Raw genomic sequence first — 22780 nt, forward strand, 5'->3', positions numbered from 1 at the left:
AACCTGGGTGGCTAGAAAGAGCTGCTGGGAATCTGATTTTTGCAAAGGGTAAAAGAAAGCACACAGTTTATGAGAAGTTGTGGTATCCAAAAACCGCTAAAAAGCTGAGGCATTGAAACTAAGCCAGAGCTGTTGTGTGCTAACCAGCAAGCATGGTAGAAGCTGACCATTGTTCAGTGTCAACTGAATAAAATAAAAATATTAATTCTAAGAACAATTAAGCATGCTATATGGGGAAACACATTCAAAGTGGCTAATCATCAATCTAAAAAATAAATGTTTTCTTCAATGAATTTTCATTGTGGAGGCAAAGGACCTGTTTGGGTTGGCACTGCCATGTCTTAACATTCCCCAACTAACACAATTCTTATGTTGATTATTGACTTCATAGTGACTGAGCAAACACACCAGTGTGAATAGTATGGCAAGGATAGAACCAAGGATTGGGAACCATGTGGACCCAGCTGCCCTCAAGCCCTATCTACCACACCAGAACAAGCTGGTCAGATGGCAAATTTAGCAGCATGACAACACAACATCTGCAGTAATGTTGTTTTTATTGTCTAAACCTACACCAGTGGACAAAAAATGTCACACTCTTTGTTGGGAAACTATCTAAGCACGGTTGGTTAATTTCTGTCTGTTTGGAAACAATAAAAGGGGATTTAATGATGACACAAAACAGTGCTCTGTTATTTTGCCTGATATCACAATTATCAGCATGGCAGGATATTAACTCTTTCACATGAGCACAGTGACACATAGTTAATCTCTTGCTTCATTGCTCCCAGGTACAGGAGAAGAGTAAACTGCATGGGAGGCTTCAATCTAGTTATAAAGGCTAAAAAAAATAAACAACTCCAAACAAAGACGCTTTTTGTGGATGTCGGTAAGTAACACACATTATTTTAAATTCATAAACTTGCAGCTAGATTCTTAATAAATACAGAGGCTTTTCTCAGAAGACATCAGGCCTCAAGTGCTGCTACCTGGAGGCACCAACATAGACCTAGCTGTTCCTGGTCAAAGGGCTTTGCCTGGACAGAGTGTGTGTGAGAGAGAGAGAAAGAGAGAGAGAGGCAGGGAGATAGGGCTGGTTAACGTTTAACCCGCCCAGCTTGTAAAGCAGCTCCAGGACAGTGAACCTTTGGAGTTTGATATGATGTGATTACAGAATCACCCCAGTGACACGTTGCCCAGTTTGCCAGAATGAAGGTTTGAGTCTTCCGGGAGGTGATCTCTGAAATTGCTCAGGTAAGCTCTTTCATTTTATTCACTCTCAGGCTGGGTGCCACTGGCTGAGGAAACTTGGGAAGATGTTCAACCACCTGGCCAAGTTGTGTGGCTCTGCTGCTGTCTTTTTCTTTTCCTTTTGTTCCTCACCTGTGATCTGTTGCCTGTCTGCATAAGAAGTATTGTTCTAAACTCTCATTCAAGGTAGGGGAAAATAAGCATTGTATGTTTGGTTAGCATGTGAGATCAACTGGGCTGACTGTAATCGCTAGTTTCTGAAGACAAGGAATAAAAACTGTAGGCAACATACAACTTCTTTTGAAGGCTGATGCTACAGAGCACACAGTACGACACCTATTTGCCTAGTTTCAGCTGATAAGGGGCAATGGAGCTGCTCCTCAAAGTGAATTGCTACTTGGAGCCTTTGGAAATGTGCCTAGTCATCATATGTGTGTAGTCACTAGATATGTTTAAAAACATAATGATTAGTAGCAGCTTCCAGCTTTTTGTTGTGGCTAATAGCTATTATGAAATGCAGTTGTGGTGGGTTATGATAGCAGCATATGGTGCACTATCTAGCCACAGTACAGCTGTGCACATTAGGTCATCAGGTGTATCATGCCATTAGGTGTACATTTAACTTCCTTGAAATTCACTGACTGGAGGCTATAAACAAGCCTTACAATCGAACAATGGCAGTTTATTCATATTAAAATGATTATCCACTCCAGAAAGAACCTTTTCTTGTTGAGTTTTCAGGCAGTACAAGCCAACTCAGTGGCCTTCAGTTCAGTGTGTATTTAAGCTTCGGTCAACAAAGCCCCAAAAAGCAGGTACCGATCTGAGTGAGATAAGCCCCCGTCTAGTTATCTTGTTTATGCAAACGGTAACCAGGCTGGTGTGGAGAGCTTACTAATGGAGCTTTCTCCTACTGTATTATGGCAGCCTCCATAATGGGTGGCTTGATGCTTAGCTGCAAAACAGACCTTCTCTATTATCACAGCTGTTTACCCACGATTCTTTCTGTCAATACAGTGTGATCATTGCAACAATTGTACAGATTTTTTTTATCTCTGCATTGCTCTTCTGGGGCACTGAATAAATGACTGCATTTGCTGAGAGGAGAGAGCCTACACTAATGGTTTGGTTTCCTGTGAGTCATCAGTAATAAAAAAAAACGTAATTTTTAACATAGGGCCAGAACTGCCTCTTTCTGCCAGGTTTTTCAAAAGCCACTGTCTTGTTGCTTGACAGTGTGGAATGGATGTAGAGATGCTCCTTTCAGGAAGTGCCTGGAAGGATGCTCGACCAGCTGAAAGGTCAGCTTTCAGCTGTCACTTTATTGTATCTGGCAACTCCAGCACAGCTCCAGCACTGTTAGGACTCCTGAGGTTCGACTGCCAAGGCAGAAGACTGCATGAATACAGAAGACTGGTAGAATACAGAATGCCTTTTAGACAGTCTGCCCATATTGAGGCACACATACAGCAGAAAACAATAGCTGTGAGGTCATCACCTCAGTCGTGATTGAAGGCCGGTGCTTAAGTGCCTTTGAAGACAAATCCCAGTCTTGTCGCCTCTGACCCCTATTCTGCAGGAGTGTGGCTTTGTTTTTATGTGCCCCCTTTGATCAAGTAGAGCTTGAAAGAGACAAAGACAGGGACTCCATTGATTATTTTGAAGGGCTTAGGGCTTCTGGTAGTCCATTTTCTTTAGACTACCTGTGATTCAATCAAGCTTGTTACACAACATCCTCATCACCATTTACTGTGTGGACAGATGAGATTTGGCATGATCTGCTGAGTGTGCACTGTGGTCAGCAAATATACTCTGGAGGTTGAATTCACTTCCCTATACACTGACCTAATGTTGCTTTGAATGGACTCGATTAAAATGTGCACAGCAGGCCTACATAGATGAACATCAACACAATTTTCTCACATAAAACTCGTTCAATACATATCATGTATTCCAGTAGAACCAAAACACATTCATGTGAATTCAAAGCATTCTTTAAGACTTAATGTTCATTGGTGGAAAAACATGGCATACTATTCCTCAAATTTAAGCAAATATAGTTGCCTACTGCTCTGGATTACCACAGTTAATAATTACACAGTGGTCCTTGACCTGGCGCCGAGAGAAATGTCCCTCTCTCTACACTCATATTGTAAACTTAGCCACTCGAGAAACAGAATGAGGTGTTTTAATTTTGAATGTCAAACCTTTGATAAGATGAATATTCTACCGAATGGTGATTGAAGTTTTGAGGTTTGTCTGGTAAAAGCTGGCCACAACAGATAATAATAATAATAATAATAATAATAATAATAATAATAATAATAATAACAGTGTTATTTAGTCCTTCACATAAAGATCTGACGTGTAAGGTAATTGGTTTGTTCTGAGATGGAAACAAATGGTTATCTCTGTATGCCTCCTGACAAGGCAACATAAAGATGAATCAGCAAGCCTTGCCTTGACATTCATGTTGTGTTTGAACTTTGATTTAATTACAGTGAGCACCCCTAATTCTGCTGATTTATTGCTGATAATCACTCACAATGGAAACCAATCAAAAATGTGGGGATGGACTGACTGGCATGCAGAAAGAGGCTACGCTACGCGCTCTCATCCAGCGCACAGGATATCAATTACACCAGGTAGGAGCCACCAACAACAACAGACTGCTTTACCCAACATGCCCAGCCTTAGGATAAAAGTTCACAAAGGGAGCTGGATTTGGGCTAAATATAGTGGTACTGACATGATCTGGCACTGTTCATGAGCTTTGTAGATTTTATGCTTTTTTAGAATGATGAACATGATAGTTGTCATCATTGGCATTTCTACACTCTTAACAATAAAGGATGCACATCTCATTTCCATAAACAGTTCTTCAAAGAACCGTAAATTGAAAAATCTGTTTTGGTACCTTCATTTTAAGAGTTTAGTGCAGCAGGATGTTATAGTGTACTACCACCATGTGGTGATAAATGAACATCACTCTCTATATTTGTTCCAGAGAGCATGTTGCACATGTATATGTCTTTAGCTACAGCAACATTCAACATTATAAGCTGCACAAGTCAATTTTTACAAAATAGAAATAGAAAGGATCAGGGCTTTTAGTGGGGTTAGTTATCATGATTTGTCTATTGACATCTCATCCATGAAATCACATGTTTTAAATGCTCTGAATGCTTCTGCTGATCAGCTGTAGTAGTAGTAGTAATATTAGTAGTCATCCTTTTTTGTTCTTTCTTGAGTTGTATGGCATCTGTAACCAGTAACCAGTACTGAACACAAAAAGCACCCACCCTCCATCTTAATCTTGTAATGAAAAAATGTTGCACTTCATTACAAACCTTTTAGTTTAGAATGATGTGTGTAAAATATCAACAACAACACACTGTGTTTCCGCTGTGTTTAGAATGGTTCACCACCTAAATAATATTTGGAGAACAACAGCTCTGTGGTAAGAAACTGACTGATGAGGAATAAGATACAGGGTGGCTGTTAATTTGTGAGCTACAATTGAGCAACAGTCTGTAGTTGTAGAACTATATAGTGGACCATTAAAGTAAATAGGCCCCAAGAAGTGGACAGTGTACATCACTGAGGTCATTAACTGATATTTACCTGTTGACTCTTTGAAGTTTGTCATGCCTTTTGTCCTGTCCTGCAGGAGAATGGCCAGAGGAGATATGGGGGTCCACCCCCTGGCTGGGAAGGCCCACCTCCAGAAAGAGGCAGTGAAATTTTTGTGGGCAAGCTGCCTCGAGACCTCTTTGAGGATGAGCTGGTACCTCTCTGTGAAAAAGTAAGAAAAAATGTAAACTATAACTGGATCCCACATTTGTGTGATCTGTGATGTTAGATAATGACTTGATTAAAAAATGTCCACCACCACCCCTTTTTTCCTACTGCAATCAGTAGAAAAGAAATTAGAAAATTGAACTTGCAGATGCAAATCTGTCTATGCACATGTAAATTGAATGTAAATACAGTTGTGAAACAAAAATAAAACCAAAAATTCAATCTCCATTGCAAACTATTTTTATTACTAAATTATACAAACATTATTGAAAGATTATTGCTGTTTGCAATAAACCAATCAAACAAGAACAATTTAAATAGCTAATATCCTTGATCCAAACACACCCACACATTCCAGGTTTATTTTATCACTCCAAAAAAGTAGGAGCAATGATACAAAACTGAAACTTCTGGGCCTATGGTTTAGCAGTATGTCTGGAGGAGGAGGAATGATGCTTATGCTAAAAAGAACACCTTGCCTACAGTGAAGCATGGCAATGGCTCAGTGATGCTCTGAGGCTGCTTTGCTTCCTCTGGCACTGGAAACCTGCAGCATGTGCATGGCAGAATGGATTTAATCAAGTATAAGAGAATCCTAGGAGAAAACGTCATGCCTTCTTTGAGAAAGCTTGGGTGTCATTGGGCCTTCCAACAGGACAATGATCCTAAGCATACCTCAAAACCCACAAAGGCTTGGTTTAAATCCCGGAAGATTCTGGAGTGAATGTCACATTCGCCTGATTTGAACCGACAGAAATTAATTGGTGGGACTCAAATAAGGCACCTGAGAATTCACATGAACTGGAGGATCTTGAATTTACATCTCTTGAGGAATAGGCAAAGATTCCTCAGAAATGTTTTCAGAAGCTGGTGTCTGGCTATGCATCACGTTTGCAGCAGAACAAAAGAATTCTCTACGAAGTACTGAAGAAGCTTGTCATGAAGAGGAGAAAATATTGCGTATATTCATAAAATTGAACATCTAGTGTACTATTACTTAAACATTTCCTTAAAAGGATTCAATAAAAAGAGCATTTTATGTATCTCTTGTGGGTTTTTTTTAATCATGTCTTTTTTTTTCTTTTTACAGTTTGGCAAAATATACGAAGTACGGATGATGATGGATTTCAATGGAAACAACCGGGGATATGCTTTTGTTACCTTCAGCACAAAACAGGAAGCCAAAAATGCCATGAAGCAACTAAATAATTATGAAATTAGGTGTGGTACTCTCTCTGTACACTTAGAATTTTTTCCTCACGCTTTCCCCCACTGGCCACTTAATGGCCACTCACATTTACCTTACGAGTTCTCAATTGTGTACTGTAGACTGTAGCCCTATTGCCCTGAGTTTAATCTGGTGTGATTGGGAAGGAAAAGGACCAGTTTTGCCCACAGTAATGAAGGGTTATGGAATGGCTTACATAAACAATGCATCATCAGATGGGATTAAGTCTTTAATCATTCACCTGCAAGTTTTAATAAAGAATGTATGTATGCCACTGCAGACAACAGAAGGCAATTCACATGTAATGTTACTCTAGGAATGGCCGCCTCCTGGGTGTGTGTGCCAGTGTGGACAACTGTCGCCTATTTGTGGGAGGCATACCAAAAACCAAGAAGAAGGAGGAAATCTTGGCTGAGATGAAAAAGGTGACGGATGGAGTGGTGGAAGTGATTGTTTACCCCAGTGCTGCAGACAAGAGTAAAAACCGAGGCTTTGCCTTTGTGGAGTATGAGAGCCATCGTGCGGCTGCCATGGCCAGGAGGAAGCTGCTGCCAGGTAATCAAAAAAAAAAAAAAAAAGCTTCAAAGCTGAAATTTTGTACATTTTCAGAATAACTTATTAGTTTTGCTTATGGAAGTACTCCTCTTCACATTTGGAGTCAGTGTTTCTGTAACACTTGGAAAGTTGAGGCAGGCTGCCCGTACAGAGTGGTTTTCTTCAGGCTAATCCAAGAGTCTCAGAGTGCATGAAAACGATTTTCAGGACAGCTTTGTAGTTGGAGTAGAAGGGAGTGAAGTTGTTCGTCACACAAGTGAAGGAAAGTGGAGAGGATATATAGTGCCTTTAATGGGGAGATGGAGTTCAGGCAAAGGTAAAGCAAGACAACAGTAGGTGTTGGAAACAGGGAAGTGATGCAGAGACTTTACAAACCCGTATTGCATAGCAGGAGTCTTTATACTATATATATTGGTAATAGATAATTGTTGTATATCCCTTATAATCTAATATATTGTTGTTGTTGTTAAACAAAACACCAAACAAACTAGGCGTCCAGTTTAATCCTGCAACCTTCTATTTGAATGAATGTGGTAGGTGAATGCCAAACATTTGAGTGCTAGTGTGGTCTTCCTTAGTCCACCAAGGTTAACTTGCATTACAAATTATAGCACAGTGTGACTCTTCTGTGTTTCTGCAGGGCGGATTCAGCTGTGGGGTCATGCCATTGCTGTGGACTGGGCAGAGCCAGAAGTGGAGGTGGATGAGGACACTATGGCCACTGTGAAAATTCTTTATGTGAGGAACCTGATGCTGGCCACAACAGAGGAGACCATAGAGAAGGAATTCAACAGCATCAAACCTGGTAATCCAAATAACTAACAGTCACAGAAAAAACATACAGTTATGTTCAGCAAGGACCAATAATAGAGCTTACAACATATAACTATTTATGGCTTCACTCAGTTTGTGTGAGTCATCTCAGATCTAAGAAAATATTAACAGTACAATTGCTCATACTGTCAGTACGGTTTCCTGTACAGTACAATGTGTCTTGGCATTGTTTAATTGAAATGATTAAAGTAAGGAGGTCTCACTGAGGTCTTTTCTGACTAATACTAGCAAACAAAATCCTCTGCGGCAGTCCACAGTATAAGTCCATTTAAAGACAATTTCATTTGTTTTATTTGTTTATTTCTTAGGTCAATTTAATTGTTAATAGTTAGGGAACCTAGCAATCTTAAAGGGCCCATATCATGGGAAAAGTTTTTTAAATGAACTTATGTATTATGAAAATGAATGAATTCTGTATTATGTATTAGGAAATAATGTATGAAATGCTCTCTGTTCACTCCATGCAGTATTTATTTGTGGACATTAAGCTGCAGAAATGTGAGTTCAAAGTGTGATGTAAAGACATGAAGACATTTACATTTGACTTACAATTCAGCCTACAGGCATTTAGCCTGTTTCATGCAAAAGAGTGTTGTTACTGTAGACTGTCTGTTGAATATGTTCTTTTTTACAACTATATACGTATTTTTGTGGAAACTTTAAAGACAAGTGCATCATATTTATTAGATATTTCTGGGTCCTCTGTAACATCAATGTGATGATAAAAAAAAATATTATAATTGAATATATAAATCATAACAACAATACTGAATACATTAAATGGATAATAATGAATTAATTAAATAAGAAAATAAAATCTGATACATGTTCTCTGCCTCTGTAAAATTTAATAAAAGGCAACTGAGTTAAATATATTTGTGTTCTATTTGTTTTTTTTTCTTTGCATCAAATGTCAAACGTATCAAAAGTAAAAGTCTTATATGCAAGGTGTTATTTTTCATTTCTGTTTTTAAATAATTGGTCAGGGAATTTCCCCACTGCAGGACTAATAAAGGACTATCTTAGGTCATAATAATACAACACTCCAGTTTAGAACTAGAATTTTCTAGCAATTTTCAGGCTTTAAAGGGTTCAGTTGGACATTTATTTACAGACATTATGATGGCAGAATTAAAAAGTAATTGTGTGTCAATCTCACAGGTGCTGTGGAAAGAGTCAAGAAGATCAGGGACTATGCCTTTGTTCACTTTTCTCAGAGAGAGGATGCCATTGCAGCTATGAATGCGCTAAACGGAAAGGTGAGGCAGCTGGGGTTTTTTCACAGCCACTGACACACTAATTTCCGATATGTCCTCCACGCACACTGAACACTTTATTACACACCTACACACGTTCATTCATGCAGTTATCTAATCAGCCAATCACATGGCAGCAGTTAAATGCCTAAAACCATGCAGAAACAGGCTAGCAGCTTCAGATTAGAATGGGGGTGAATGTGCATGTGGCCTGATTGAGTATTTTTAGAACAGCTGATGATGTCCACTATTGACTTTTAATGTGCAAAATAATGACAGATAAACAAACAGTCACTGATACAAGTAAATAAACAGTTAAAAATATTCTAAAGTCTCTAATACAAACATAGCACTAACACAAAATACTTTCAAACTGAAAGCTAAAATTAGTGTCTAAAATTAGAGTGGAAAAACTTGTTAGTCTTGTTATTGTATTGCTGCTACCATGCACAGTTAAAATATGTTTATTGATATTTTATATTAGCACAAAAATGAATTAAAACAGTGTTTTTTAATGTGGATCTTTATTGTCTTCATTGTTAGTTGCATGCATGTTAAATGCATAAAACAACCTCAAGCTTAATTAAAAAGCTAACAACTACATGTCAGCTACATAAATAAGAGTAATAGATTATTAAAATGAATCATATTCCTTTCAATAATCAATAAATTATTCTTGTAGCAAAGAATGTTCTGCCATGAATTTTCAATCATGTAAAAACAATTTGGCTGCAGATACATATTTAAAATGATCATTAAGCTAGTAATAAAATTAATGTGCAAATTTATAAGCTTGAAGAATAATGTTTATTTATTTATTTGATGATTTCATAATATCTGAGAAGTATAAGTAAATAGGTTTAAAACATTGTGATCAAACCTCAAGATACATGAATAATTTCTTCTAGTTCATAAAACACACACATACAAAAAAAAAAGTGTCTAGTACTATTTTAAGGAACACTGCACAATAATCTAAGCTATGTTAGATGGTTATTTTAGAAAATGAAATGGTAGTATACATATAAAGTAACTAATACAATAATTAATCATCTTCAAACACTTTTCACCTACAGGTCATTGATGGGTCTCCAATAGAAGTGACGCTAGCCAAGCCAGTGGATAAGGACAGTTATGTCCGTTACACTCGTGGCACAGGGGGGCGTGGTGCTGCCCTGCTACAGGGAGACTATGCCTACACACTAGGCCAGATGTACGACCCCTCAGCTGCCTACCTTGGTGCCCCTGTGTTTTATGCTCCACACGCATATGCAGCTCTCCCAAGCCAGTTCCGATTCCCCACAGCCAAAGGTCATGTGGGGGCCCGGGGTCTGGTGCGTTCGCCCTCTGTCAGAGGTGGGTGTTATAACTAAACTACTGGCTAATCAATATTTTTAAACATAATCAAACTAAAGAGAATTGTCTTTAGGTTGCTTTATTTTGCACGGGAGATAAGAGATTAATGTAGATGGCAACTAATTAAAAAAACATATACTCCACCAATAAGCAATGCATTAGTCTGGATTTAGTAGTATTTCTTTTGTTATTTAAAAAAAAATGTCCCAAAATATCTGCTTATTAAACAATACTTTCAAAATTCAAAACACATGCTGATAGCATCATGTTGAGTGATGGAGGGGGACCCACCCACAGAGAGCAAAATATTTGTGTTCTCTTGGACACCATAACACCATCAGAATTGCGATTGAGCTATAACTTAACAAATTCCACCACTCTGGAAACTGAACTGAAACAGTTGTAATTATTAAAATTGTCTGAATATAAACTTCCATGATGTGTTATCTGCATTACCCTCATAGATTCCGTGCAAATCTAAAGAAGCAATCTTAGTCACCAAGCATGTCTTGGCTGATCGACTGTCTTGAGCGTAAGTGAAATTTGTGTAAATTAGATTTTTTTTACAGTGTAGGGAAGCAAACTTATGCAGGGTAAAATGTAACATCATTTTTTAAGGAAGGTACAATATTATCTGTGAATTTTGACAGTAATCAAGAGTCAAGAGTCATCCTGAAGACCATTTTGTACCGCTGGCTAAAAAGCACAGGCTCCACATAGTGGGGACAGTTGTAACACAGTGTTACACCTTAGCTTTCTGATAGAATTAACAGGAAATTAAAAAAAAAATAACTTCCTCTATTTGGCATGCTTGGCACATCCTCTCACAGAAAACCTCATTTGATTCAAACATGGAATTGTACTAATAATAATGCATTAAAAAGTTAGCTAATGTTATTATTTACATATTATTCTTATGTAAATAATAACATTTACATTTCTGTTTGCATAAATGTACAGGTTTCTCATATTTACAAAATCATCCTAAAATACTGTTAAATCACTGTTTTAAAGGTGTGTCAAAAAAACAAATGTATACTTTAGCCTTGCTAAAACCAGATGACATTAGCATAATGTCAAGAAATGTTCTGTTGTTATATTTGCTTGTCAACACTGTAGGCACTATAGGAACTGTGTAAATACTTCTGGCATTCAGTGTAGAACTTTTGAATCTGTTCTCCATGCCTGCATAATACAGTAATGTAATGTCAATCAAACATCATTGGAAATTGGGGTAGCAGTGTTTTTCTGAAATCTACAAATGCAATGAGATCAAAAATCAGAGGTACAGAAAATCACAAATGAGCCTGTACTGTGCTGGCTTGGAGTCTTGATTGAAACCCAGGTGATTTCTGGTGATTTGATTTGATTTAATGCCTTCTTGCGTTCCTAGAAATTTACATGAATGTGCCTGTAGGGGCGGCGGGCGTGCGTGGTTTGGGCGGCAGGGGGTACCTCGCCTATGCAGGCGTGGGCCGCGGCTGCCCCACCTACCTAAAGACAGACAAACGCCCTGAGGACAAACTCTATGACTTGCTTCCTGGCATGGAGCTGACACCCATGAACCCTGTGACCCTAAAGCCCCAGGGCATTAAGCATGCCCCACAGGTACACACATAAAAAGACACTGGGCCAGTTACTGATTGCAGTTCATGCCTGACTTACACACAGTTTGACCTACTGTTGGCATAGTGGAGGCGACTAAAAACAGTGATGCTCTGTGTTTTGTAGATTTTGGAGGATATCTGTCAGAAGAATAACTGGGGACAGCCAGTATACCAGCTTCACTCTGCCATTGGTCCGGATCAGAGGCAGCTGTTCCTTTACAAAATCACTATCCCTGCTCTGGCCACCCAGTACCCCAACATGTGAGCTTTACTGATTACCATTTATATTTCAAATGTATTATGCGGCAACTTTATAAAATCTTAAATATTAACAGTATTGAATACTGTAGATATTATTATTAGTATTATTGAATATCCAAGTTCATTAAGCAGGAAATTGAAATACTGTGCACTGCTTTTCTGACATCTGCACATAGTATTCATAGAATAAATTATTATTATTATAATTAACTATACGGGGGATAAAAAATACACCCCCACATCCTAACTGTTCCCTACTTGTGCCCCCATAGACACCCATTCACCCCAGCCAAGCTGTGTGCAGCAGTAGATGAAGCTAAAATCCATGCTGCGGAGCATGCACTGCAGACTCTGGGCCTGCAGACAGAGGGCACTGACGCTTCTGCTGCTGCTGTCGCTGCTGCTGCTGCTGCCACTGCTGCTGCTGCAGCATTCCCAGGTATGTAAGGTCTGTAAGACACTTATTATGTCTTTATTGTGACAGCAATACAATCTAGTTCTGGCAAGAGAGCATACAGTTTAACTCATACAGTCATACGCAGTAAATTGATCTTAAAATATGTAGGAGATAATCTAAAAGGGCTCTGAAGAAGGTGATAGTCACATTTTGTGTCTCCCAGTTATACAACTGTGCATCAGACAAATGGCTTTTTCAGTAGTTTACATATGCTGTATGGTGTATTTACTAATGTAGGTGCTAGTGTGGTCTTACATTCTTAACATACAAATAAGCAAAATAATTTGCTAATGCTTTCATACTGAATTGTTCCTTTTTTGTCAGCCTGTTGTTGTTTGTAACAGTTTTTAGATGTACGTGTTTTTATATACCAGTCAAATATAGCAATAAATTAGTTATTTTTAAGAGAGCTCATTAATACTTTTACCCTTCTCCAAGACGTCATTGTATAATCTCTCTTTCATGTCTCTCTTGTGGTGCTATAGGTTATGCAATAGCAAACACTGCTGCCACAGTTGCTGCTTCCCAGCTCAAACAGACTGTGTCTCTGGGTCAGGACCTGGCGGCATATGCCACCTATGAGGGTTATCCAGCATTCGCTGTGGCAACCCGCGGAGATGGCTATGGCGTGTTCTAAAACCCAGAAGCAACTAAATCTCAGTCGGCCGTTTTAATCCTCTAATGTCCATTTCTTCATGGTGCCTGAAGACACATTGCTTTAGTGGAGCAGAGACAGCATGGTTTAGCCCACTTTCCAATACTGTAGAACATTTTAGAGTCATGTTCATGACTTCACTCAGGAAGGGACAATCTGAGAGCTGTTCTGAGAGCTCTTAACAGTAGAGCTTCAAACCCATCTGTCATTGAAAAGCAAACTCACCATCCACTTTAGTACAAATATCTACCTTGTACTTCTACTCACTGACCACGTTCTGCGGACCAGCTACATTATGGCCAGTGACTGGATCATCAGTGCTCTTTAGATAATGGTCAAGACTCTATGACACATGAGAGAAGGTTGAACCACCAACCCATGTTTTTAAGTGATTGGATATAAATATCTTGGTAGACATGAAGATGCACCCAAATGGATTGTACTTTTGTTTATAGACAACCTCATGTAACTTGGATCCATTTTGTTAATGCTGCCTTAAAATGAACTATTATATATATAAAAGCCTATCCCATAGTACACCGCATCACCATATTTCTTTGATGTGTAAAGTTACAAAATATCAGGAATGGTTATTGTAAGGAAAACAAGTAGATATAAGCTTTCATATTTACTGTTTATTTTGTCTGTCTATTCCTTTTGTCTTTTTTTTTTTTACTTTTTAGACATTTAGTCTGTAAGTCCTTTTTCTTTTTCATATTACATTATAATAGTCTGAGGCTTGCTACCCTACTACAAGCTTTAAACATCCCACCTCATCTTTTGATGAATGATAAATGTGTGACTATACTCACAGTTTTATCAAATATAGAGATGCCTAAGCAGTGACAGTATTAAAGTGTGTGTAGCACTTAGAACTTATTTTTATACTGGGATTCCAACACTGTTTGTATGATGTTGTTTTAGGATGTTGAAAATCATCTGTCTCAGTGATTGACAAAAAACCCAAAGGAAAATCATAAGAGGGGGACTGAAAATCGTGCTGTAAAAAGAGAGGCAGAGATGGAATAATTTGAATGTGTCATGTACCGTCAGTAAATTCACTTCAATTTTGAAGCTGTTTCCCTGTCATTCCTTTTTCTTATGGTGATGAAAACAACAAATCTTGATTTTAACAACCAATAAATCATACATTCTATCCATATAAAGTCACAAAACTTCAATAAAACCAGATGAAAGAATACTGCAAGACTATTTAAACATATATTTACACACATAAACTAAGATCATGGTATTTATTCTGTGTAAGGGATGGGTGGTATAAAAACCACACACACACACACACACACACACACACACACACACACACACACACACACATACATACATACATACATACAAATATATACCATAACTGTGGTAATTGTGGCTTTCACATCGTTGGTTTAGTAAATGTACATTAAAATGTTTATTACACACATATTCATATTGAAAATAATTACACCACAGCAGTTATATGAATGAATAGTAATAGAGTGCATAGAATGTTAACGTGAATAACATGGAATAACGCGTTAAATGGAATAGAGTGTTTTTGTCACTCTGAACACGTCAGAAGTTCCTTCATATGCAGTGATCACAGGCATAATTATGCGTTGTTTGAAGTGGCCGAAGTGGCGGATCCTGTAGGTGCCAGACTCTGCTGAGAGAGGGATGTGCCACTCCACAGTGGCATTGCTCTGATTACCAGACCCCTTTATCCAATAAAATCTGGAAACACACACATAAACCAACAAACTCACACGCATAATATACAAGTACAGTTTTGAGTGCTTAGTCACGGTTGAATCTCCCTGTCGCTACTCTAGGCACTTAACCTTGTCTACACTAAAAGACATGGCCAAAAAGTACATGTTAAAACCTAATGTACTGAAATATAATCAAGAACTACTATGATCAATAACTACTATTAATAATAATGCACTAATACCGCATACAACTATGTATTCACTTTTTTAGTATATTAAAGAAAAACATTAACCATCTGGTAGGCACAGCATTCCAGAGAACAACTGAACCAAAGACAATTCATGATCTAACCTGACTTTTCTGAATATCATTTAAAATATTTTGTGTACAGGTCCAGTTATACCCACAGATCGTGTCAACATTTAGTAGCCTACTAGAGCATTTGTTGATTTGCTAAAACATTTAGTGACTGTTCAACTGACAAACTGGGTGCAAGTGAACAGATGGAAGCCATATGTGCAATATCACTTCAGTTTAGTTTTAACAAATACACAACTTACTTCACATAGATCACATATAAACATTTATGAAAGTGTACATATGACTTATATAAAGACATTTAAGCCAGTGGTGTTCACTTTATGCACATTAAACCTCAGTACCCTGTGTTTAACTGGCAGTGAAATGATAACTCGCGATAAGGCTCTGACTCAGCTTTTGCCTTATCAAAGAATACACCTCAAGAGATAACTCAGTGTCAAAGAGTGGCATAGATGTACTCTGTAGCTGCAAGAGCAAAGATTTAAACAGTCATGCTGTAAATGCAGAGAGGCCATTAAGAAACAGAATATGACCCAGGTCCTGATGCACATGTACACAAATAAATGATCCACTACCTGGTCTCCCATGATGCATCTGTGTGAACAACCTCCCATGTTCTGGTGCTGTTGTGAAACTTCTCCACTGTGATGAAGGTCTTGTCTCTCTGATATCACAAACAATATAAATTATTCACCAGTTTAAACAGTTCAAGTGAGGCATTAATAATGCTTAATGTACAAAAAATTGTTTAATAGTCTAAAACAGCAGAAACACCAAAGAGCAAAACAATTCTCTCCTGGAAACTGCTAAAAGGAGCTTTCTATTCTTTTATTAAAGTCCTCATGCTTTTAGCTATAGATGGCTACATGAATGTACACTTATGCACTGATGCAGTGATGAGCCTGTCCAGTTTTTCAGTCCATTTAAATTATGGTTTAGATTTTTTTTTTATTTTAAAACAAATTTGGTTAATAGTCATCACATCACAAATATTATACAATAATTAGATAGTATTAATATTAACAATTGAGCACCTTTAACATAAAATGTTAAACATTCTACTGACAAGAGGATGAATGTAGAGGACTATGAGCTTTTCCATTATAACATTTCAACAAAGGTTTAAATGGAAAAGGGAGCATTTAACACAAAAAGTATTGCTTTGTTTTTGAATTACAACTTTGTTCTTTAAGAATTAGACAGCATTCCTTAGCAGGCCTATGGCTTACCATGTCCCCGGAGTTTCTGGGATTCCCAGCAACAAAAGTCACAGACGCAACCTCTCCCTGCACACAACAAAGCATTCAAAAAGCCCAACACAGTTTAAAGCATACAGTATTGTCTGTACATTTGACAGTAATAGTACATCAGTCATTTCAATAAAACATTTTTTAACATTGGTGTATTTTATAGTTATTGTGTTTTGTTCTCATTCTATAAAATCAATAAGCCACTCAAGTCTGTGCCCCAGTGCCAGTGACCAAAATCACCTGGTGACCTATTACAACAGCTTTAAACAGATTGTAGAACACATAATTTACAATATTAAAAAGAATGGCCTCACCACTTTATAAACAGAATGAACCTGCTGTAGGACATCTCCAAAAGTAGTGTTCTCTGGGTTTCTATCCACAGATGGCTCGAACAGTAGAGAGAAGAGCTTACTGAAGAATGGAGGCTCAGGACCTTTCGGCAACTCCCCCACTTTACCCTGTCATGGTGAAGTCCATTTTATCAAATAAAGTGCATATTACAAATAGGTATTTGGACCTAGATCTGCATTAAATGATAGGGTATGGCTCAAACCAGAAGTTAGACTAATTTTTATTAGGTAAATATGCTTACCTCTGCAATGGCTCTGGCTAGGCCTCTGAAGTGCTGGATGTAGGCTGAAAGAGTGTGAGGACCATAGATAGTGGATGCAGCTTCATATCGCTGCACCTGTGAATGAAAGTGTCCAATAAAGACTGGATACAAGCTTGTGCAAGTACACTGGAAATCACAGACACTAAAATTCCAGTCTATACCAAATTTCCATGTTTAATCCATGTTCAAAAAAACATATTTAACTAGAATGTGATGTGAACTTATTGTTGTACTTAATGTTGTACACTTTGTGGAAAGATTTTTTTTACTTTTTACTTTTACATACATATCAGGTTAAAGATTTTTCATTCTTTTTCTACATCAAAAAGTAACTTTTTTTTAATTTTGTCAAGTGATTTTGTAATTACTGAGTCATAACAAGCATAAATGTGCATGGATTATTTAATCATACTCTAGATGACTGTTAACCAAGTATTCTTACAATACATTCAGTGTGACCCTCTTTAGCAATGTATTATGTGAATATATTTTACTTAAATGACATCTGTGTATATTTGTGATGAATCTGTGGATAGGAACTTTAAAACAATTAACTTTATTATAGAAAGATGCTGATTTCTCTTAAAACTAACCCCACCACGTAAAGCAAGTACTTTAGTCTGGCTTTTACTAAGTAATTTATATGCTTTAAAATGATGCTAAAGCACCAAGAAGATGATTCAAATATTGGTCGGTGATCTGTGATTTATACACACAATGTATGGTTTTTTCGTATTATAAAATTAAATTTATACTTCAGAGGGAAATAACCCCCAAAGAAAACTTTTAGATTGTTTTTCATTATCAACATTACACATGAAAAACACGGAGGGCCATTGGTCAAGTCCAAACATACATTATTTTTGTAGTTATTTACCTGGTACTCCTCATAGGTAGTAATGTAGTGTGTGTAGACGTTGCAAAGACCAGTAATGACAACTTCTGTATTGGCGAACGCATTATGCATCTCCAGCTCCTAAATAAACAGTATTTAATTAATAATTCCAGCTTGCTAACATTGCTTTGTGCTCCTCTTCTCCTGTTCAAATTGGCCTGTTTTTACCTCAGTAATGTGGACACAGTTTAGGGAAAACATACATTATACATATATTACATTAAACATATATTAGCTTTTCCTTCTTGTCACGTTCACTTTCATAAGAGTTTATTTAGACAACTACATGGATCTCTGAGGTAAAAGGGAAATTAACTGTTTCTTCTGTGAATGGAGACAAATTGCTGCAAGGAGAATCTTACGCTTCTGAACAGATGTCACTTTATGAATTTATGGAAGCTTTCAATCTTCCCCTGACCTGGGTTAATATAACTTTCCTCACCTGTTTGACGGCTTCTCTGATTCTTCTTCCTGACATAGTACTAGAAACACATGAACAACATGAAACATAATTCCTTACATTCATTAATTCAATGAATTAATGCTATTGTGCAAATATAAGTGACAGTCTGATTAGCTAAGACATGTTTGGTGTCCGAAGTATGACACACCCTTATCTGTATAAAATGTGTTATTGCTGTTTATAAAAATGGACAAAAGCATAGTGTTAAAACGTGGCATGGTTTGAGGCCAATATATTTTACTTATGGATATATGTATGTAATATATAGTGTAATATATGGAAATATTTAAATATTTATGGCAGATTAAGCTCCTGTGGAAATATCTATTAAGTGGATACATTATTTAAAATGGATAATCATTATATATGAAGACGTAGGGCTTTTGGTGTTTATAACACCATTATAAAGAGTATTATAAGAAATGTGTTAACCTCCCAGTAATGAAAGGCAATGAAACTGGCATGCATTAAAAATAGTCCACTTTGCACACAGATTTTGCAGTTTGTAATTAGAAAGAAATATGTGAAAATTAGAAAAAAAAATAGTGTCTGATTTGACCCATGTTATCCTCTCACCCCTGAATCAGAGAGGGTTAAGGACCATGCTTAAGGGCCCAACAGTGGCACTACATTAGCCTACCGCAGTCTATGGACACCAAACTTGTGTATGTACCAAAGAATGCAGAACACTTACGTTGCCTCTCCTGGGACTGCCACTATGGCCACTGAACCGATGGTGATAATCTGAACATCCACAATGTCTGGATGCCATGGGACAGGCCAGTTCATCTAGGGATCAAACAACTTTAATGCCCAACTAACAACTAGACACATAAGGTACTGGGGGTGGTCTGGGACTAAATATAGAATAAACTTACCTCGCCAGTGCTAAGAAGAATAGGTTTAGGGTTGTGACAGTCCTGAATGTCTTTAGAGGGGGTACCCAAGAGTGCATCCCTAATACCATCCCAAAATGGATCTCCTTCAACTGCTCCTGTAGAGGAAGGAGTTATTGATGTAATGCTAGAGCAGCATCCGAATTTCAAAATGAGCTCAAAGGCATCAAACTGGCCTCCATGAGCTTGAGATTTTTTTACTTACCAAAGTAGCTTGCATTACATTAGCTATGTGATCTTTTAGGCTAAAGTTGCCTGCAGAGCTTTTTCCTTCCTCTTTCTTGAAAACTGTAGCCTGACATTTGATTTCAGCTCAGGAAAAAACATGGTTTGCATAGTTTGAAATCTAATTAGCATCTTCTGCTGCTGCTTAAATTTGTTTCTTTAAAGCTAAATTGTTCTAACAGTTTCTAAATCTGTCTCTGGAGTCCATTTTGGTTGTAGCTAACACACTGGTATACCCACTCTCTTCGCTTAATAAGTAAAACAAAAAAAACTAACCATGGCCTTCTCAAAGTGTGAACTGGTGCATAGAAATTTTAATGCCTTTATATATTACAGGCTAGCTAAGGAATTAGTCTTTTAGCAAATCTAAACCCACTGCACCAGACAAGTGCTACACCTGACAAGCCTCATGATTGTTGGCTAGGACGTTTACATTATGTGGAGGTTCTTTAGAATATAATAAGGTTGTTCACATTCTAGGTTTCTTTAAAGTGTAAGTTAAGAGTGTAGTCGCAATTAAATGTTTCTTTTTATTGAAAGTATGCTGATATTTGTTTAAAAAAACCTGACAGGGTAATTACAATCCACAAAACAAAATGTCAGTACACTTTCTTCTTGACATCCTAGTGACATCCAACAGTGCCAAATAAAAACTGTCCAAATAAAAGAATAACTTGCCTTGTGTAAAGTTAAGATCTCCTCCACCGTCTATTGTTCCTGCAGCAAAGCTATGGCCAAGTGCAGGTTTACATGTCTTAACCTGATGGTATAATTTCAATCAGCCAATTAAGTACACAACACTTATTCTATGGCTTTATTTTTAAACAAACTAACAAAACAAAACAAAACAAAACAAAACAAAACAAAAGTGTTTAGACAAACAAAAATAAGTTGAGGCTTTTTTTTTTTTTACAATATTTTACAATAATGTTTTTCGCTAAAGCAATTGCCCAAGGGTTACTTACGCTATGGGTGGAGTCAAGATGGACAGTGACATCTGTCATGTTCACCCACTGATGAGCAGCATGGACACTGCCCTGCAGTTCCTGCTTAGCACTGCCGTAAAGCTCCTGCACATCAGTACACTGTATTAGTGAGATTGGAGGAGACAAACCTGAAGTCTGAAAAAAAACAGCTGCATATGCAGTGTACCTTTGCCTTCCTGTAAATATTCTCTCCAATAATCCTGGTGCTTTCAAACATGTCGTTCCCCGGTCCAAAAGCAACACACATTTTAGTCTGTGATCAGACAGAGAAATGAGACTGCATGAGACTAAAGAACATGCAAGACTTAATTCACTGTTTATTGTACTGTTGATGTTTATTTAAAAATAATAGTTTTTATTTTACAATTATCATGGTAATTTAATTACAATAAATTCAAATTTATATTCCAGATAATTAATATTTTTGTGTGCATGAGTGTATTTTAAGTATTAAGAACATATACTTAATTAATACAATGTGTGTGTTTGTGTGTGTGTGCATACATCTCATAACGTGACTTAATTTAGTCACCTACATATATCTTTTTATCTATTTCTATTTCTTACTCAATAAGACTACTACTACTGCAAATATTATTATTATTATTATTATTATTATTATTAACATTGTTAGTAACACTGACCAGTGTGAAATGGGGTACATATAAATACATATATATATATATATATATATGTATATATAAATATAACTCACACCACCAATTGGACAGGAACTGTTTAGATAGTCACATCTCTCTCCAGTGTTCACACAGTACGGACCACGAGTGTTAGGGGACACATCTCCACTGTTAGCAGTGGCAAACGCTGCTACAAACGGACCCTATGAGGTAAAGGCAACTTAACTGTTTAGATGTTAGTGAGCTTAGAAAACTGTGACAAAAATTGTCTTATCTTGCTTGCTAATCTTGCAGATCACACAGATTTCTGTGCAAGATCTACTGCGGTAATCCCTTCCACAATGATGAGGTCAAGTTTACAAGATGATATCTGGAATTAATTTAATGTACACACAACATAACTTTCAAAGTCATCAGATTGGTCTACTGTTCATGTTACACAACTTGTAATTAGGAATTAATTGTGGTTAATTATTTAACACTTCATGACTGATCAGCATTAGGGGCCATAAACTATCTAAGCTCTTCCACCACAGGGAATCCTCAGCGAGCCTGTCTGGCCTTCAAACTATATTTTGCCATAAACCTCCCCAGTTTACTGGAGAAAAAATAGATAAGGATGACCACCATCATGAATGAGCTGTTAATAAATCTGAAGATCCAAAAGCAGGACAAGCTATTTTGTAGAAACACTGTACATATGAATTGCATTGAAATGGAGGGCAGTGAAGCTGTGTATCTCTGAGTAAGCCTGCTAATAAACCGAATTTGTTTTGAAGAATGACATCTTACCTCACCAGGTAACGAGCCAATGTTTTTCTCCTGCTCAAACAGATAGGAGGCGTAGCCAAGGTTATCCGAGCTCACCATGCGATTGGTGTAATTCATACTTACTGGATGAACAGCAAACCAGCTGAAAACAGATCAACAAAATCCAATACTTATTACCTACTACTATTACTGCACATGCTAAAATGGTTAACACCTAATGGCTACATAGACTAGAGCACCTTCACATTTTCCCTTTAAAAGCACAGATCTCAGTGCTTCCATAAATAAGATTTGTGAGGTGCAAAATATCAGTTTATTTTTTTGTGCTGTGAATAAACCTTTCATGGTTTAATACTGTAAACAGGAAATTTCTTCTAACAATTCTCCGTAACAATATAATAAAGTTAACATGGTGTGTGGAGCTGTTCGCATGCTGAGTCACACTAATTGTAGTTAGCATAAGGAGTTGCACAGTACACCGCTGCACAGGTTTGCTTTTTGTTCACTGATGCACTATTAACACAGGTTAGGACAAAACTTCTCCATCTCCATTTGTCCTCTAAACTTATGTTGGTGGTACATTATCACTCTAAGCATGCTAAACTAGCCAAGCTAGCATTTCAAATTTGCATAGACCACTTAGGTCATGTCATTATTTTGTAGCTGGCACCATGTTCCTATGCTCATATTTGGCACTCTACACTATGATCTACACTATGTTTTCAGGGGCCAAAATGAATGTTTTTTTTCC

At 37.3% G+C, this 22780-nt stretch overlaps 2 protein-coding genes across 3 annotated transcripts in view; one reads left to right on the forward strand and one right to left on the reverse strand.

Annotated features, from left to right (window-relative positions):
• The first annotated feature begins 1173 nt into the window (after nucleotides 1-1173).
• a1cf (apobec1 complementation factor) lies at nucleotides 1174-13845 on the forward strand. 2 transcript variants are annotated; one of them, XM_072666851.1, is made up of 12 exons: nucleotides 1174-1254; nucleotides 3753-3896; nucleotides 4922-5056; nucleotides 6143-6273; nucleotides 6597-6835; nucleotides 7476-7640; nucleotides 8831-8928; nucleotides 10002-10281; nucleotides 11675-11889; nucleotides 12013-12149; nucleotides 12422-12588; nucleotides 13092-13845. In XM_072666851.1, exons 2-12 carry the CDS (start codon nucleotides 3798-3800, stop codon nucleotides 13241-13243), a joined length of 1818 nt encoding a protein of 605 aa, XP_072522952.1. In that variant the 5' UTR covers nucleotides 1174-1254; nucleotides 3753-3797; the 3' UTR covers nucleotides 13244-13845. The 2 variants fall into 2 exon arrangements, with proteins under 2 accessions (XP_072522952.1, XP_072522953.1); XM_072666852.1 differs by having other exon boundaries at nucleotides 11699-11889.
• A 712-nt stretch (nucleotides 13846-14557) lies between these two features.
• asah2 (N-acylsphingosine amidohydrolase 2) overlaps nucleotides 14558-22780 on the reverse strand; it is a 37077-nt gene continuing 28854 nt past the window's right edge. Inside the window, exons 8-21 of the mRNA XM_072666680.1 lie at nucleotides 22051-22171; nucleotides 21336-21461; nucleotides 20787-20873; nucleotides 20600-20704; nucleotides 20313-20394; nucleotides 19392-19507; nucleotides 19208-19302; nucleotides 18493-18532; nucleotides 18033-18131; nucleotides 17135-17230; nucleotides 16854-17000; nucleotides 16519-16575; nucleotides 15865-15953; nucleotides 14558-14989 (exon numbers count right to left, since the gene is read on the reverse strand). Of these exons, the coding sequence (XP_072522781.1) occupies nucleotides 14794-14989; nucleotides 15865-15953; nucleotides 16519-16575; nucleotides 16854-17000; nucleotides 17135-17230; nucleotides 18033-18131; nucleotides 18493-18532; nucleotides 19208-19302; nucleotides 19392-19507; nucleotides 20313-20394; nucleotides 20600-20704; nucleotides 20787-20873; nucleotides 21336-21461; nucleotides 22051-22171 (1456 nt within the window). The 3' untranslated portion in view covers nucleotides 14558-14793. The remainder of the gene's footprint in view (nucleotides 14990-15864; nucleotides 15954-16518; nucleotides 16576-16853; nucleotides 17001-17134; nucleotides 17231-18032; nucleotides 18132-18492; nucleotides 18533-19207; nucleotides 19303-19391; nucleotides 19508-20312; nucleotides 20395-20599; nucleotides 20705-20786; nucleotides 20874-21335; nucleotides 21462-22050; nucleotides 22172-22780) is intronic.

The sequence above is a fragment of the Salminus brasiliensis genome, chromosome 22, assembly GCF_030463535.1.
Source record: "Salminus brasiliensis chromosome 22, fSalBra1.hap2, whole genome shotgun sequence".
Taxonomy (NCBI): domain Eukaryota; kingdom Metazoa; phylum Chordata; class Actinopteri; order Characiformes; family Bryconidae; genus Salminus; species Salminus brasiliensis.

What these genes read in the sequence shown, in the direction of transcription:
- a1cf (XM_072666851.1), top strand. Translation starts at nt 3,798, where the DNA reads ATGGAAACCAATCAAAAATGTGGGGATGGACTGACTGGCATGCAGAAA. An exon ending in CTAAATAATTATGAAATTAG is followed by an intron (nt 6,274 to 6,596) that starts GTGTGGTACTCT and finishes ATGTTACTCTAG; the next exon opens with GAATGGCCGCCTCCTGGGTG. An exon ending in GCCACCCAGTACCCCAACAT is followed by an intron (nt 12,150 to 12,421) that starts GTGAGCTTTACT and finishes GTGCCCCCATAG; the next exon opens with ACACCCATTCACCCCAGCCA.